General features: G+C 49.2%; 1 protein-coding gene across 9 annotated transcripts; it reads right to left on the bottom strand.

Moving 5' to 3' along the window:
• Positions 1-8: 8 nt before the first annotated feature.
• Positions 9-16,990, bottom strand: MED8 (mediator complex subunit 8). 9 transcript variants are annotated; one of them, XR_015767987.1, is made up of 9 exons: positions 16,953-16,984; positions 15,497-15,678; positions 14,521-14,665; positions 13,855-13,995; positions 13,576-13,657; positions 12,954-13,202; positions 12,070-12,130; positions 7,469-10,475; positions 9-325 (listed from the first exon to the last, which is right to left on the bottom strand). XR_015767987.1 is itself a non-coding variant. In XM_028123258.2 (9 exons), exons 1-9 carry the CDS (start codon positions 16,956-16,958, stop codon positions 310-312), a joined length of 984 nt encoding a protein of 327 aa, XP_027979059.1. In that variant the 5' UTR covers positions 16,959-16,984; the 3' UTR covers positions 55-309. The 9 variants fall into 9 exon arrangements, 7 of the variants coding, with proteins under 7 accessions (XP_027979059.1, XP_027979061.1, XP_027979055.1 ...); XM_028123258.2 differs by lacking the exon at positions 7,469-10,475 and adding an exon at positions 6,151-6,252 and having other exon boundaries at positions 55-325; XR_015767986.1 differs by lacking the exon at positions 9-325 and adding an exon at positions 6,166-6,252.
• Between the last annotated feature and the right edge of the window lie 32 nt (positions 16,991-17,022).

The raw sequence follows: 17,022 nt of genomic DNA, 5'->3' as shown, positions 1-17,022 counted from the left end.
TTCCTCATCTGCTGGGCCGACTTTCTGTCACCAGAGGGGGACGGGGCGGGCCGGGCGGGGGGCGCCTGCTGATTGGCCCCGACTCGGCTCGGCCCGAGGGGCGGGCGCAGGGGCGGGCCGCCAGATTCCGGGGCAGGAAGCACGCCCAGCCAGGGCTCCCCACCCCTTCCCTCCGCAACGCGCAGCCGGCTCCATCGGTCCCTGGCCCGCCAGAGGTGCACCTGGCTTCTTCCTGACGCTCAGTCTCATTCTCGGACCTCCAGTGACTGTCCACCAACGCGACCAACACATCTTCTGTCCGTCGCAGGCCTACCCAGGTTGGACCCTGCGGAAAGTTCCAGGCCTCAGCATCCCTTTCCTCCAGAGCTCTCTCTCCAGGGGGTGGTGGGAGGGTTGCGCGGGAGGCAGCACGTGTGTGCTAAGGGCTAACCAGGGGTAGCAGAGAGGTCTCAGCCGGAGGGAGCAGCTGGGCAAGGAAGCCTTCTCAAACAGCCCATAAACTTGAGCCCTAGCATTAGGAACTGCTAAGAGGACTTCACAGTGGGAGAGTACAAGTGGCCTGGGGCAGGAACAGTGAATCACTGGCTCAACTGGCCTTGAAGGTACTGAAAGGAAAAGGGAAGTGAGGCCAACTGTGGCTGAATCTAGTAGGATTTGAAGGCCAACACGGGCAGTTGGGTTTTATTCTGGAAGCAGAGGAGAAAGAGTGAAGGTTCCCAAGGAGGCTGCAATCAGGCTTGTATGATCACATACTTATTGGACACCTACCATGTGCAAGACTGTGGTAAGTGCTAGTGACACATGGGTGAAGAAGGCAGATGCTGCTGTCGCAGGCCGGGGTTTACGGGCTAGCAGAGTCACGTCGCTCTGGCAGCAGGGCGATGAGCTTATTGAGGCAGACCAGGTGAGAGCTAACAGCCTGACCTAAGCAGCTTTGGAAACTTGATGGGATTCGAGTGGCAGACACTGGAGATGTCCCCAAGACAGGTGGACTCTCTATACTTAGCTGTCTGTCCAGCTTCCTGCACTCCCCTCCCAGCTCCACACACTCACCCACTAGACTGAACTGGGGTGAGGACTAAGTTTGAGCGGAATGTAATGTGCAGCTCCAGCGGCTCCTGGAGCGGTGCTTTGCATCTCGTGACCCAATAACTGCTTGTTGGATCGGACGGTGTAAATGTGGACAGAAAGGGAATTCAGAAGAGACCGTGGTTTGGGAGAAATAATATGCTCATAAATGGTGGGATGCAGCCGTGTAGTTTAGTCTTAGAGGTAAGAGGTCAGAGCCAAACTTGAACTATGATCCAGCCTGTGAGCAGCTACCCTTGAAAGACAATTCAAAAGGCTCAAATTTCTTAGCGTTATAACATTAAGGCCTCCCTGATCGGGCCCTCAGCCTGCCATTCTACCTGTTATTCTCCTGTGCTAGGCTTTAACTGTTCCCCAAGGATGTCTGCATCTTTCGCACACTCCCACCCCTCCAAGCCTTGTCCCCTGGCTCAATACAAGGTACACACAGCTCTCCCAGGTAGTAATCCCCTTCTCCGAGCGCTGCTCCCCCAATCCTACAGCAGTCCTAAAGCGACGCAATTATCTGCAACCTCCCCCACTCGACGTTCCTCTCAGCCAGAGGCACGTGGTAGTCGGCTCCGTATCTCTTGCACCTGGGCCCACTGGCTGGCTCATTTGATCCTTCAGAATGTGGAGTGAATATCAGAATAAATGAGACTGTGAGAAAGGCAAGAGAGGTCGAGGGACCCAGAGTCAGGCAGGGAGGACGGTGAGAATTCAGAAGGCTTTCTACTTCCCCGGGGGTGGCAGTCTCCCTTGAGTCTGTAAATATTTGTTTAAAGCCTAATGTGTTCCAGGTATACTTTGGTGGCTTTGGGGTCACCCCTGACTCCGCAGGCCTGAGTTTAAATCTTCCAGTGAGTACCTGCGTGACCTTCTGCAAGCTGCCAAACCTCTATACGATGGCAACTGCAGTGCCTCCCCCATCCTCGAGAAGCGTGAAGGAGCTGGGCCACGTGCAGTGCTTAGCCCTGCTTCTGGACGCAACATTTCAGATGGTGGGAAGCAACCCATACGTTAAGAACATACCACTGCCGAAAACCAGTATGTCAGTCTTGTGTGTATACTCATGAGCACTGGTTCGACAGATACTTCCTCAGTGCTTACTGTGTGCACACACTGCTCGGAGAACTCTAGTGAGAGGCTGTGCATTCAGTATCCACCTAGGGACAAATGAGACACGAATAAAGCAGACGACCAGAGAGGATGTGCAGTCACCGAGGTCAAAGGTAGTAGAAGCAGGGAACTTCAGCTACCCATTTATTCACCTGGGCCCCGGTGGTAAATGAGCACAGCATGCCGTCAGTCAACGCTGACTGACTACAGGAGTGAACGTGCACCAAGACTCACTTCGCTCAGTTCCTGTCCTAGTCCTGGGAAAAAGCGTCTCTGATAGAGATCACCTGGCCCCACATCCTACCAAATGGCATCCTCCATCCTCCACAGCCCTGGGTTTCCTGCAAAACACTCGAAGTCTAGAGGAGGACACCAATCATAGTTAGCATGTGGCGAGTGTTCCCACAGAGATAAACACAGAGGCTTATGAAAGCACTGAGGAGGGGCACCCTACCCTAGGGTGGGGGTGAGTTCTTGAAGGCTTCACAGAAAGGACACTAAGCTGAACGTTGAAGGGCACTTTCTAGAAAGCAGGGAAATGCATTCCAGGCAGAGGGAAGCATGGGTGTGAAGGCACAGAAGCAAGAGATGTGGCAGGTTCGGGGAGCTCTAGGTAGTTCAGTGTGGCTCCAGCTCAGAGGGCAGAGTGGTCAGGGCAGGAAACACAGGCAGAAATCAGTTTATACAGAGCCCTGAACGCCATGGTAAGAAGTGTGGATTTTGTTCTGTTTATGTTTTTCAGCCCTGGCTGCACATAATCACCTGGGAGCTTTTAAAAATATCAATGTCTGGCTCTCACCTTCAGATTGATTCTAATGGCTGTTTTTGACGGGAAGAGTCTTGAGCATGTTTATGTGCGGTGTGGAAAGAGATAATGGGATCCAGCATACACACGGAGGGATTAGCCTTTGGCTAAGGAGAACACCTCACAGACTGACATGTACGGAAAAGAAGGGTAAATTTGTCAGGGGACTGGGAGAGGAGGTCATTTGGGGCCTGCAGAGAAGCTTGGTGGAACGGGCAGGCTGATAAACTGGAGAAACTGAAGGGGTCCAGGAAGGGGTCCAGGAACTCACAGGCTCGATAAGTTGAGTTTGGCCAGGTATTGGGGAGGGGCATGCAGGGGAAGAAGCCCCAGTCCAACAGCTAAAATTCCCCCTCCTTCATGGAACCTTCCTGACTAACTGGAAGTGAGGTGACTCCCCCCGGGGCCCCCCCTGTCTGACTCACTGCTCACTCACTGCTCTCTCAGGGGCCCTTCTCCATCCTCATTCCCCAGAAGATAAACCACTGATTATTTTCTGCAAGGGTTCAGTCTGAAAACCACCATCCCTGTGAACGCAAACAACTCCGTTCCCATGATTATCTGAGGCTTTACATGTTTCAGCAGAAATATTAAAAGGAATTGGAATCAAAGAAGCAGGAATAGCAATGAGAAACAAATGGAAAAAGGCATGCCTGTGTGTTTATGAGCAGGTGGGCGAACAGGTGGAGGAGTGGAGGGGACAGAGCATGGGAGACGTGGGGGAGTCGGCTAAAAATGATAGGAACTGAGGGTCTAGGCTAACAGACACCAGGAGTGGCACGTAGAGATGAAAGCAGTCTCCTGGGGGCTGTGTCAGGCTTCTCCCCTCCCCATCCTGTAAAGGACAAAGGGCACTTTCTACACAGTCGCCACACAGAGGAGTTGGGGGGGAGGGCTGAGTCTGTGAGGACAGGGGAGTGAAGAGAGGGTGAAGGGGTTGTCAGTTAATCATTCTGCATATCCTTGGGCCTTTGCCTGCTCGCCAGTGTCCTCCACCTAAGGCTGAGACCTCTGCTAAAGGAACCAGAGCTGGAAAAACATTCAGCTGGCAGAAGGGGGAGACTGTGTGTGAACACTCGTCACATCTGTCCGTGGGCAGCCAAAGCCTACACACTGTGGGTAGCATGCATTGCTCACTGAACAGAACTAAAGAAACTCAGGTATGGGAAGAGGGCTGTGATAGGACCTGCAGAAAAAGCTGTGGAGAGGGAAAAGGGGAGACTTTTGGTTAGGGGACAAACCAGGGGAGGTTATCAAGATGAGGGAAAGACAGCCAGATCTGGAAGATGTGTTGAGAGGGCCCAAAAGGGGAAAAGAGAAAGCGTAGCTTATTATTCACTACTTTCTCTGGCAAGAATGGGCCCCTAAGAGCTGCTTTCCGTACGTTCTTATGGTTCAGTCCTGTAACTACTGTTATCCCCACTTCATGGATGGAAAGAATTGAATCAGAAAGGGTGTGGATGGGCGCCTGGGTGGCTCAGTTGGTTAAGCGACTGCCTTCGGCTCAGGTCATGATCCTGGAGTCCCGGGATCGAGTCCTGCATCGGGCTCCCTGCTCAGCAGGGAGTCTGCTTCTCCCTCTGATCCTCCCCCCTCTCATGCTCTCTCTCTCTGAAATAAATAAATGAAATATTAAAAAAAAAAAAAAGCGTGATGGATTTTTCTCAAGGTCACATGGCAAGTAAGGCGGAAGCAACACAGGTGTTCCAGGCCGAGGAAAAAGTGTGGACAAAGGGATGGAAGGAGGAAAGCACAGCACAGGTACAGGGAATTGCTACACCTGATTCTGCTTAGCCAAACCATACGCTGAATAAGAGGCCTTCATATGCCAGAAGGTGAAAAAGTTGGTTGGTCCCAAATGAAAGAATGAGGAGTTTTGTTTGTACTGGGGCATCCCGAAGAATTTTTAAGAAAGGGGTTATGATCCCCATTGTTCTTTAGAACGACAAACCTGGGGACAATATGATATATATCACCAGGAGGAGAGGAGGGGAAGGGGAGCCAGCCGAGAGACCAGCTACAGTGCACAGGTGTGATGTACACACAAACACACACACACACACACAACTGTGACACACAGAAGGCTTGAGAGCATAGAGCAGACAGAGGACACAATTGACAGGAAGGTGGTCATGCTGGATAACTCAGGTGGAGCAGAGTGGAGGAAATGAATGCATTTGGGGACATCTGGAGTGTGAAGTAAGTGACACATTCCATAGGTAATCTTAAAACACGGTTCTGGAAGTTTAGAATGGACAGGGCTCGAGGAAAAAAAAAAATCCAAAGATTCTCTGAAATCACATAAAGTAGACTGTGAGAGCTCAGACACTTTCCCAGCCAGGGGAAAAGTGCTTTCATTTCCTTTAAGGAATTCCTGCCCCCACTCCACTGGCCTGTTAATCATGGTGTTCTCCCAGTTTCCCCCAGTCTGAGCTCCTAACAGCCCAGAATCCAGTCAAGAACAATTAGAGTTCCTACATGAGATGAGCCCTCCTGCTGCAGAGTGCCGAAATACAGAGACAGAGAGCCTCGGACATCGGAGCCTCCTGCAGCCGGTCACCCTTCAACCCTCCCTCTGAATAACCCAAATAGAATCGGGTCCCCCTCTCTTTGTTTTTGGTTAAGCTAGTTTAATTGTAATGTGCTATAATCAAAGCAGTCTAATATACCATGATGCAATAAAAATGAAATTGCTCAGGAGAGAGTAGGGGAAGAGAATAGTAGTTAATATTTGAGTGCTGACTATACTTCAAGGGCCTTTTATGCCCTTCTAAGAAGTTTGGACTTTACCCAGTAGAAAATTACGAGCTACTTAAAGGTTTCACTTTTTTAAGTATGTTCAGTGCAAAGTACCCTTTTGAGGTCTAGGCTATAATCCCATTTCACAGAGGTGGAAACGGGTTCTTGGAAGGGAGATAACTTGCCTCAGGCCACACAATGGATGTGTCCAGATCAGGTATAATTGAAGAATGGTCGAGTATACAGGGAAGGAGTTGGTAAAGACCTGATAGGAGTGACACTGGAAGGATGAACAAGGGGACTGGCAGCAGGAAAAAGAGAGGGCAGACAGTCCAAGTAGAGGGCAGAGCCTCTGCAAGCAGTAGACGTGTGACATAGCACCTCACTCCCGGGTCCTAGCTCCAGCTGAGAGTACTTACAGCTCAGTGGCCAAGAACAGTGGAGTTGCCGTGACACAGCAAGGCCTACGGGACTGGTGGTGAGTGTGAAGAGAGGCAAGCACAAGCTCTGATCTGTGATACCTGGGGAATTACAACAGCAGCCCATGAAGACCCGAGCCCAAACCTGGTAAGCATGGACAAATGAGGGAACTCCTCACAACTGCACAGAGTGATCTTTGCATGGTGTAGGGTCCCCTTTAGGGACAGAATTGTAGGCAGACTGTGGAACTGAGCCTTCAACTGGTTGGACAGGAGATATAGTTTAGGAGGGGGGACAAAGAACATTTCAGGTGAGGGAGCTTGTCATTCGGTCTCAAAGCAAAATGACACACAATTTAAGAGACCAAACTGGGCTTTAATGGAAGAATATGGGTGTCAACTAAGTGGGAGAAAAAAAATTCACAAAACTAGATTCAAAAATGACTTATCACACCAGGCAAACCAATGTAAAAATGTTCTACATTCGGTGAAGACACTGTGGGGGATGAGAAGTGCACAAAGGATCTCTCAGGAGGCTGAGCTCCTGAGGCTGAGCATGACGTCAGCAAAGACAAGGTGCACAGGGAGGAAGAAGTTGTCCTCATAAAGGGATTGATCAATCATTGGCTTAAGCAACAATTATTGACAGCAGAGTTCTAGACACTATCCTGAGAATAGCGAATATTTATCAAGCTTTTATTGTTAGGTACTATTCTGAGCACTTAGTATGTAGTAATCTATTTAAACATCACAGCAACCCTACAATATTGCCACTAATATCATCATCCCCAGGAATAAGGAAACTGAGGCACAGAAGTAAATTAACTTTTCCAAGCCACACAGCTAGTAAGTGGCACAGCTAGGCAGTCTGAACCTGCTCTTTTAACCAAAATGCTACATTATTCTATCTCCCCCAAGTCAACTAAATCACACTACTGTAGCAGCTAGCAGGGCACCTGGGTGGCTCAGTTGTTAAGCGTCTGCCTTCGGCTCAGGTCATGATCCCAGGGTCCTGGGATCGAGCCCTGCATCGGGCTCTCTGCTCGGCGGGAAGCCTGCTTCTCCCTCTCCCACTCCCCCTGCTTGTGTTCCCTCTCTCGCTGTCTCTCTCTCTGTAAAGAAAAAAAAAATAGTAGCAGCTAGCATTTATAGTGTTTATGGTGGGCCAGGTGCTGTAGTATGCCAGACACACACATTCATGCCAAAGATCACCTAGCTCCCAGGTAGATGAACTGGAATTCAAACCCTGACAGTTCAGGGTGCTTGAACCTGGAGGACAATAAAGAGCATAGAAGAGGAGGTAACTGACTTTACTTACTTGAGTGGCACTGAGTTGTGTCCACACTGGGTTGTCAGAAAACTTCACAGAAGACCGGCTCATGGGCTGAATTTTGAAAGATGACTGGTATTCATCAGAGAGAATGATGGGGAAAAATGTTCCTTGCAGAGGGAATGGCAGGACAAAAAGAACGGAGGCTAGAAAGAATTTGTTCATTTCAGGAAACTTCAAGCAGCTTGTATGGCTTGAAAACAGAGTGGGCGGCAGGACAAGGGAGAAACTAAGTCAGGAGAAGTCAGGGGGCCAGATCACACAGAATCTTACTTGCCTTTCCGGGAAATTTTAGATGTTTTTCAAATTTTTTAATGAAGTAAATGTAATGGCAAAAAAGACAGAAAGAAATATCCCCCAGGAAATCCAGTGGCTTACTCTGAACCCCTTCGGACTAGTAGGAATTTCTTGAAGTCTATTTTCTCCTAATAATGCATACATGGTAGTCTTTTGTTCTCTGTTTAAATTACTTACCCTCAAGAAAATGAGTGTTCCAGGGTGATTTGACCCAAGGACTTTCAGCATGCCTGGCACACCAACCTGTCAGGTGCATGGACTCCAGTTTGAGAAACATGGGGAGGGAACTATCAAAAGGATTTTAATCAAAGGAGCAATGTGATCTGATCAGCAGTTTAGAAAGACCTGGCAGCCGTATCAAAGATGGGTCGGAGTGGGATACAGGGAGTCTGAACACTTTTAGGGAAAGAGGCCCAGGGCCTAAAATGCAGGGCAGGATGGATAGATATTAGGGAGCCAGAAGAGATAGGATTTGGCACCTGGGGGTGGGACACAGAGAGGGACGGGTTTAGGATGACTTCCATAGACCTGGCTTAGGTCACACCCAGGAAAACTAGGGGAAAAAAAAAAAAAACCATCCATCCAGAGGAAAGGATGCCTGGACTTGAACATTCAGAATCTGAGGAACCTATGGATCCTAGGGGCAGAGAGCTCTGAGCTGAAAATAAAAGAGGTGGTCCACAGACACAGCGGGCAGAGGGATAGAAGGCCAAAAGCTGCCAAAAAGGAATGGTCAGAGACGTAGGGGCCAAGTGGGGAGAAAGAGATGAAGAGGAAATGCTCGGCACTAGGAAATGCCATGGAGATCAAGTAAGATGAGCACTGAAAAAATTCTGGATTTAGCCAGTAGGTTAACGTACATCCCTTAGTAATTTCTCTGGACAATAATCAGGAGTTGACCCAGGGTGGGCATTTGGAAAGATTCAGCCTCCGTCCTGCCTGGTGCTGGGATCAGCTCACACGGCTCCTATGTCCACAGGGCACAGAGAATACATTGTCCGTAAGGAGGATTATTCTGTACAAGAAGCTCAGACAAAGAGAGAGGTTGTTCCCAGCTGCCTGGGGGAGGTGAGAATGGGTGGGAAAAGGGACCAGCCTTGCACAAGGGTATTCCTGCAGAGTTCAGCTTCCTCCCTGACAGCAGGACAGGTGAGCAATCTATACCTCCAGCTCAGTCCTCAAGACAGAACCCATTATGGAGCTGGAAGGAGCACTTGGCTACAACCTATTGATTTTGGCTGTTTCACAAGAAAGTACAAGGTTAAGTAAAATTGGCTAGGTAGGGCAGCAGTAGACCTCAGAAGGGGTAGAGAATGGGGTGACTAGAGTAATGAGTGAAAGGGAGGTTCAACAATGACAGAATTCTAGCCACAGGGCGGAGCTGGAGACGGACCAGTCCTAGGCAATGGTAATGGTCCATGCATATATGGATTAAGTAAGCTTTTTTTTTTAAAGATTTTATTTATTTATTTGAGAGAGAGAGAATGAGAGATAGAGAGCATGAGAGGGAAGAGGGTCAGAGGGAGAAGCAGACTCCCCGCTGAGCAGGGAGCCCGATGCGGGACTCGATCCCGGGACTCCAGGATCATGACCTGAGCCGAAGGCAGTCGCTTAACCAACTAAGCCACCCAGGCACCCCTAAGTAAGCTTTCTTAATCTCCTTCAGTGGGATGGACTCTGCACTGCAATAAGATCTCATGGTTTCACAGTGCTTCATTCTCCATCCTAGGCATAGGCCCAGGAGACGATAGCCTAATCTCATTTCCCAGGGGCCCCGAGAGTAGGAGAAAGCACAGTCCCCAGGCAAAACAGATAAGTCAGAAACAGAGGAATACCCCCAAAGTAGAGCAAGAGAGCCATCTTTTACACATCCTAAATCTAAACAAGTAAGCACATCACACCCTCTTCTTTAAAGGGAGCACCATATATATTCGTCCCCAAGGGAGTGGAGGGAATGCCTGGGTGAGGAGAGGGAGATACTTTCCATGGAGGCATTTACCAGGTTGTGTGGGTCCCAAAGTTGGTGATGCTACATAGGTGTGTGTACTCCAGAGGATGTGGGGATAGGAGGGGGTCGGAAATGAGAATGTGTGTTTCCAGAGTAAGTAAAGAATATAAAGATGTGAGTGCCTCTAGAGTAAGGAATGTTTGCATAAGGGCCCAAGATGTCGGTGAGATCCTGCACATATTCCTGTTGGGTCAGGAGGACATTTCCAGTCTGGGAGGACAAGGAACCGATTTCAAATATTATGGTGGGAATGAAGGTAGTAGTAGTCTGAGACAACAAAGTAACTTGGGGTTGGTGCCTCTCAATAGGAGGGAATCTTCTGGTGGAATTAAGGACGGCAGTCACCAAAAGCTCCTTCAGGGGTTTTGGAGACATACAACTTGAACTTTATCCAATATGGTTAGCTTTGACACTTCCAGCAGTGAGGGAAAAGGTAAGAACATAAGGAACACTTGAGCGGGCCAACAGAGCAGTAAAGCAGCACTGCTGAAGTGGGGGAAAGGTCTGGCATTGCCTCAGAGATGATAAAAGGACTCCCCACGCTGTTGGGTGCTATGACCACTGAACTCTGCGGATACCATCTCTTGTCTTGATGGAGCAGGAATGGATGTGACATTGGGGACCACTTTTCCAGTTCTTTGCTGCCACAGCCTGGCAGAATTCTGCCCGGCACCAAATGCCAAAGCACCGCTGTGTGACAGAAGCGAACAGAAAAAAGGCAGTTGGAAGGTATGAGGAGGCCCTCCTCATACCGCTCAGGACTTTTACATCAAAGCTAATCAAAGCTAAGAAAACGTTTTATGGACAAATTAAAACTGCCTTGCAGCAACTTTGAAAGTCTCTGACATATGGTCTCTGATCCCTATATAGCTCCCTTATAAATCGCTATTGCCTAACCCCGACACGGTGGCCAGAAATTTAAATAACTTTATTCAGAGAGGGGCACCTGGGTGGCTCAGTCGTTAAGCGTCTGCCTTCGGCTCAGGTCATGATCCCAGGGTCCTGGGATCGAGTCCCGCATTAGGCTCCCTGCTCCGCGGGAAGCCTGCTTTTCCCTCTCCCCTCCCCCTGCTTGTGTTCCCTCTCTCGCTGTGTCTCTGTCAAATAAATCAATAAAATCTAATAAATAAATAAATAAACAAACAAACTTTATTCAGAGAAACCCTTTGGTCTTCTCCTGACTCAAACCTTGCCCCTGCCTGCAAAGGAGCAGCAAGAAAGGCAGCTTAGGCTGCAGACCCAACTCACGCTGCTCTTCAGCTTTATGCAAAGCAGGCAAAGGTCCTGGTGGCTGTCCCCACCCACCAGCAATCTGGCTCTTAGTTAGAGTTTCAGTGGACTGGAAGAAAGCCATCCTGGCTGGAGTCCAGGCACCAGGTATATTATGAGGCCAACTGAACCCTGAAGAAAGGTGGTGTGAGGCATAATTCCCTTCTCCCTCTAAAACGAGAAAAATGAGTCCAGGAAGAAGGGGCTTCTTCACATGCTAAGAAAATCCCTTTCTCACACAGTCCTACCTGGTAGAGCCACTTCCTGGGAAGCCCCCACCTACTGGACCTGCAACATCTTCTTTCATGTGTACGGGGTGAGGTAAAGGATAGTTGACTTTGTGACTATTTCCCAGGTAAGAGCTGAACCGGCTTCTTAGAGGAGAGAAGGAGAGCAGACCCACACTTCACCAGAGCTGCAGGTGGGCCATTTGTCCCCGCCCAGAAGCTTCAGTGCCCGCAGCTCGGAGAGATGGCCAGGATGGAACCTGGGCAGGGGGGCCTGCAGAGCCAGCACGCCCCTAAGGACATACAGAGGCTATGACAGTTTCTGGCCACACAAAGTAAGCACAGACTTTCAAACATAACAGAACAGCCTGTGATCTTGGGTCTGTCAGCTCACTACTGACGTGAAGCAGTATCAGATCCCGCTAAGTTCTGGATCCAGGATTGAGGAGGGCAGTGGGGAGAAGTGGCTGTAGAAACTACCATTTATTGAATACCCGTCATTTCATAGACTATACTAAGTGTTTTACATTCATTTTCTCATTTTAATCCTCACAACAACCCTATGAGGTAGGTATCATCGCCAGTTACAAATAAGAAAACAGGCTGAGAAAAATGAGGTCACTTGCCCAAGGTCACTCAGCTAGTCAGTGGTAGAGCTGGGATCTGTCTGGTGCTGAAAGCCCATGTTCTCTTTATTGTACCCATGTAGTTCACTTTGGGCAAAAGGCAATTTCACTGCCCAACTCTGTAAGGGGCACCTGGGAGTGGAGGTTGCCGGCCACACTCACCGCTGGTAGGGATGCATTGAAGCTGACTTGATGTTGGTTTTTATTCCACTTGGCATTTTCCCTAAAAGGAACATGAGGAAATACACTTGAAGCATGGTGGGACTTTCATGATAAATCAGAGAGATGGTCTCCCAGGTTCCCTTCCGCCACCCCCTTCCTTGCTCTATCATCTCAGAACCTCTGTGGCCTCTGACCCTGAGTAGCAAAGATCAGAGATGTGGGTCCCTGAAGGTGTCTGGGAGGAAAGGGCTGATAGTAGGAGGGATCAAAACACACCCCAGTGGTCTCCTGCTCAGCTACTCCCAGAAAAGACAGCTAGACTCCATTTAATGTCACAGGTTAAAAAAAAAAAAAAGAAAGAAAGAAAAAAGTTTTCTCTTATTGTAACTGTTTCTTTTCCTGGACAGCTTTGGGGAAAAAAAAAAAAAAAAAAGACCTCTTTTAGCTACATACATCCAGACTCCTCCAGACTGTTCTCATAACTATTAATGCTAAGCAGGACAGAGGAAACAGAGAAAAGAGTACATGGAGCTTGCCTGTTTGTCAATTCCCAGTGTACCTACTGAACGGTCTTAAGACCATTAGTCTAAGAAAAGACCCTGACAGCACACCTTGTACCAGAGTAAATGGGACAGAAAGGTAGTTGAGACAGAACTTTAAGATGGGGGTAGGAGGTGCAGTTTCTGCTGCTCAAAGTTCTTCCTTTCTCTGGTGCCTGCTACAGAGTCTCAAAGGAGATTTTTACTCCTAAAAAATTGTTTTCTGAGTCACGGTCCAAGAAGAAAGGGAGAAAATCTCCAGCTCTGGGATGTTGGGGGCCCAGACAATGCAGCTTATTCCTACTTCCACAAGGTCTGCAACCATGTCATTCCCTGCCCCCTTACCTGTTTGACCTGTTTGAGCCATCTGTACCCCACTGAGCAGCGGCTGCTGCTGGCTTGGAGCTCCTGCCATCTGCACCTGCTGTAATCCTGAGGCTCCTGCAAGAATGGTCCCAGCTCCGGGCTGGCCCGGCTGGCCAGGACCACTGCTGCCTGAAGGTCTCCAATTAGATAGCCCCTTCCCAAAGGCCACAGCGGCTACTAAGGCATTGGTGTCTGCAGGGTTAAAGGTCTGCTTGTTTGGCCGGAGACCTGAAGAAAAAGGTGAAGTGAGAAGCCTGAGGTACGCCTCTGACCCTGGACTGAACCTAGCAAGAGGAAGACCAGGCTGAGCCCAGGGGCTCAGAGCACCAGGGCTCAGCAGCATCCACACTCACAGGCAGCCCAGAGGAAGAGCCCCCAAAGACCCTCACAGCTATCTCAGAATTCTCCCCTCTCGTTTTGCCCATTTCCTCCACCTGCTCCAGGGCTAGCCCTAAGTACACACGGCAAACAGAATGGAAACATCCCTTTCCTAAGCAGTTCGGTCTTCTGTCCTCACTTCACCACCACCAAAACCACCACTCTTATTCCAGCGACCTTCTCCCGCTTTTCCTTCTCCATTTTGCCACCAATCCCTCCATACCTCCACTCTCCGATTCCCGTTCCTCTTTGCTGATTTTCTCCAGAAGGTTTGAGCACATTTTATTCAAGCTCTGGATCTGCTTCTGTAACACATATATATTCGTGCAGAGATCAGGACAAACAAGAGTGTGGTGAAATTTCTTCCTTGTGCTCTTCCAGGGACAACTTATGGGTAACCAACTGTGCATTCCCACCACACACAAACGGTAATGCCTAGCTTCTCGTGATGGGACTTGAGGGATTCGGGGGGGGGGGCAGCAGGGCAGTGACGCCATCCAACCTGAGCTGCGTCAGCACCAATGCGGGCCGCATCTGTTGTTAGCTGCTTCTCTTGCTCTTCGACCTCAGGGTCGGGCTTGGTTCTCAGATGGTCAGGGACCACCTCATGGCTGAAAACAGGCACTCGTCCTTCGGTCTGCCGCTATAACACACAGATTTTACTGATCCTCCTATGCAGTTCAAGTAGATTCAGTCTGGCCTGATATATATGGTTCCTTCCATAGGCAAACGGTACATTTTCAGGGAAAACACCACCTGACACTTAAAGTATCGAGCTTCCAAGGACACTACTGCCCTTACTCCCTGCTTCATTTCTGTCTCCTCACACTTCTATTTCTACCACGCCTAGAGGCAAGTTTCTTTGCTACATTTTAATAAAATACCAAAACAGACAAACTCACAAAAGAACGTACTTTTTGCTCAAGATAGGTATTGGAGGAGAAAGGTCTTTGCCTTAGTGACAGAGGCCTCAGGTTTATCTGGCACTATTTGGGAGTGGCTCCCCAACTCCAGAAGGAAAAAAAGCAAGGTCTCCAAAATGCAGCCCTTACTTTCTATTGCCACACACTACACATTCAGAACTTCTAAAATAACCAAGCAACAACTGTGCGCCAAGTCCTCATCTAAGAATTTAATTTCCCATGTTGTACCTTTCTCCTCCTCTTACCATGAGATCTTCATCACGGTCTGGGGACAGCACCAGAGGGATGATGACCTGATTACGGAACAGTGGTGTCTTTTCATGCTTCAAGACCTTGTTCAAAGTGTTCAGCTGTCCGGAGAGCAAGGCAAAGCTGTCCAGGACAGAGGGCCTGGTGGTGATAAGGTGTCAGAATGTTCTCAGTAAAGTAGCCTTGAAGGGGTCCCTCAAACTAGGAATTCCCAGGCTCACCCCAAAAGGACTCATTGCACTCCAACTGGACTGGGCAGGAGGGACACACTTTCAGTTTCTGACACAGGTGGAGAAATAAGGCAGTTCATTCTTTCAATGGGGTGAGGACCAGTGACAAAATAAGAACCATGGCTATACCTATCACTAAACATTCAGAAACTGGGTAAAAACATTCCAGGCCTGAAAATAGGACCCACACTTCCAGAGTAGGTTGGACCTAAAAGACTCAGCAATATCTGTGGTTAAGAGATCCAGGATGAACACGAGATTCTCACCATAGTGGGAGGACCCACTGAGAGAGTACCTCCTCCCAGAGAAGTCAAAGGGTAAGAATCAAAAGCCAGAAAGAACTTGGGTTATGGGGCACCTGGGTGTCTCAGTCATTAAGTGTCTGCCTTCGGCTCAGGTCATGATCCCAGAGTCCTGGGATCGAGCCCCACATTGGTTCTCCCTCTCACACGCTCCCTGCTTGTGTTCCCTCTCTCCCTGTCTCTGTCAAATAAATAGAATCTTTTGAAGAAGAAAAAAAAAAGAACATGGGTTGGGAAACTGGGTATTTCTCTACTTCCATGGCCTTAAGACAAACTTCACTTGTTAAATGCTGGTAAAAACCCAGCTCTTTCCAAATCAAAAGATGTTTGCTAAGTGAGAAGTTGTGACATCACTGGAGATGTCCTATCCACCAGGAGGCCTCCCCACCCCACCCCCAGCACCCATGGAGCCCTCCTCAGCTTGCCCTGGCAACCCTTACCAGGTCAGCCGGTCATACTCGTTCTCCAACTTGTAAATGAAACTCCCCAGTGAGTTCTTCAGATCAGCCACTTGACTCAGCAGTGCATCTAATGATGCCTCAAGCTGCTTCTCCTCCCTCTGCACCGACAGGAACAGGTTGGTTACCCAGAGAGCCGTGAGTATGGCACATACAGAGGAAGGCTAGAAAGCCAGGATGACAGTATGCAAAACTAGTCAAGTAACACAGGATTTCCCTAGCACAGGAGAGCCAGGTTGTTTTCTATCTTCGGTATTTGGGTTACAGACAGCATCAACCCTTAGACCTTTCAATCCATTCGCCTCACCATTCCTCCTTTCTCTCATCATCTCCTAATTCATGTCTGGCTTTTCTCTGCATCGGAAATACTCTGTACTCTCTCACTGAGACACTTTCACCAGACCTAATGCCGGGGCTTTATTATCTTTGTACACCTCTGCAGCATATGTATTTTAGCTTCTCCTGTACTAGAACCTGCCTTGTGAGCCTGGTAGTTCTTGCCAATAACATAATCTCTGGGAAACCTACCCACACATGAAGGTTTCCCTGAATACCAGGCTTGTACCACCGCTGCCCTCCACCCTCCCCGACTCTTCCTTTGCCCTCCACATTTGATGTTTTCAAATTTCTTCTTGCTGAATTAATCGGCACTCATTTTAACTCTGTGCCAATATTCCTGTGTCCCTTTCACAAGCTTAGTCAACTTATAAACATTCACTGACAGTCAACCAGGTGCAATAAAGTAACTGGCAAGTGAAAAACAAAAAAATGCACATGCTCCTAAGCACCAGAGAAACAATTTTAAATGCTGGGGTGTCCGCAAACATTTTCCTCCCATCTGTGGTCTCCAGTTTTATTTCATTTCTTCATCCTTAACAACTAACAGGCTCAGGGTGGGAAGAATGATGCAAAATCGTCTTGCAAACTCACCAATGTGTATGACATGAGCCTTGATCCTGGGTTCCACCCTCAACCTCATATTATAATTAGCTCAGCTTTCGGCCATCCCCTCCCCCTCCCCCAGCAATTCCTTCACCCCTCGGGTTCCTCTCCAATTCCAGATCCCTTGTTATGTCTGCATCCAACAGCGTCCATCCAAAAGCCTAGGACGGGGCCTGAGCCAACCCGCCATTTTCTTGAGCCGTCTTCCTTGGAATGCATTTCAACTTTCCCAGGTTACAGTAGCCTCATCCTTTCGTGCACCACAGCAAGTCCACGCGTCCTCCTTCCTCGCGACTCGGCCACTGTCTCCTGCCAGATGGGCCCCACCCCCACCTTTCCAGTCGGCCGCGCCTCCCCATCCCGCGGGCCCTTACCCGCCAGCTACGGGCTCTGCCCTCTCCTCTCAGCCCCAACTCCTCACTCTCCTCGGCCAGCCCACTCTCACTCCTGTTACCTGAAGCTAGCTAGCGGTCAACAGTCCCAACTCCGCTCTCACCTGCATTGCGTCGGCAACGGAGGCGGCAACGACTTCCCCTTCCGGTTTCCTAGTCAGCGAGCCACTCTCA

The sequence above is a fragment of the Eumetopias jubatus genome, unplaced genomic scaffold (assembly GCF_037043125.1).
Source record: "Eumetopias jubatus isolate StellerSeaLion01/CBP00866 unplaced genomic scaffold, mEumJub1_p1.0 scaffold_4, whole genome shotgun sequence".
NCBI lineage: Eukaryota > Metazoa > Chordata > Mammalia > Carnivora > Otariidae > Eumetopias > Eumetopias jubatus.
This window is presented reverse-complemented; position numbering and strand designations above follow the sequence as displayed.

Coding starts and splice junctions, on each gene's coding strand:
- MED8 (XM_028123254.2), bottom strand. Junction 13,996..14,520: donor ACCGTGATGAAGATCTCATG/GTAAGAGGAGGA, acceptor TGTGTGTTATAG/CGGCAGACCGAAGGACGAGT. Junction 10,476..12,069: donor TCAATGCATCCCTACCAGCG/GTGAGTGTGGCC, acceptor TCTGTCACACAG/CGGTGCTTTGGCATTTGGTG.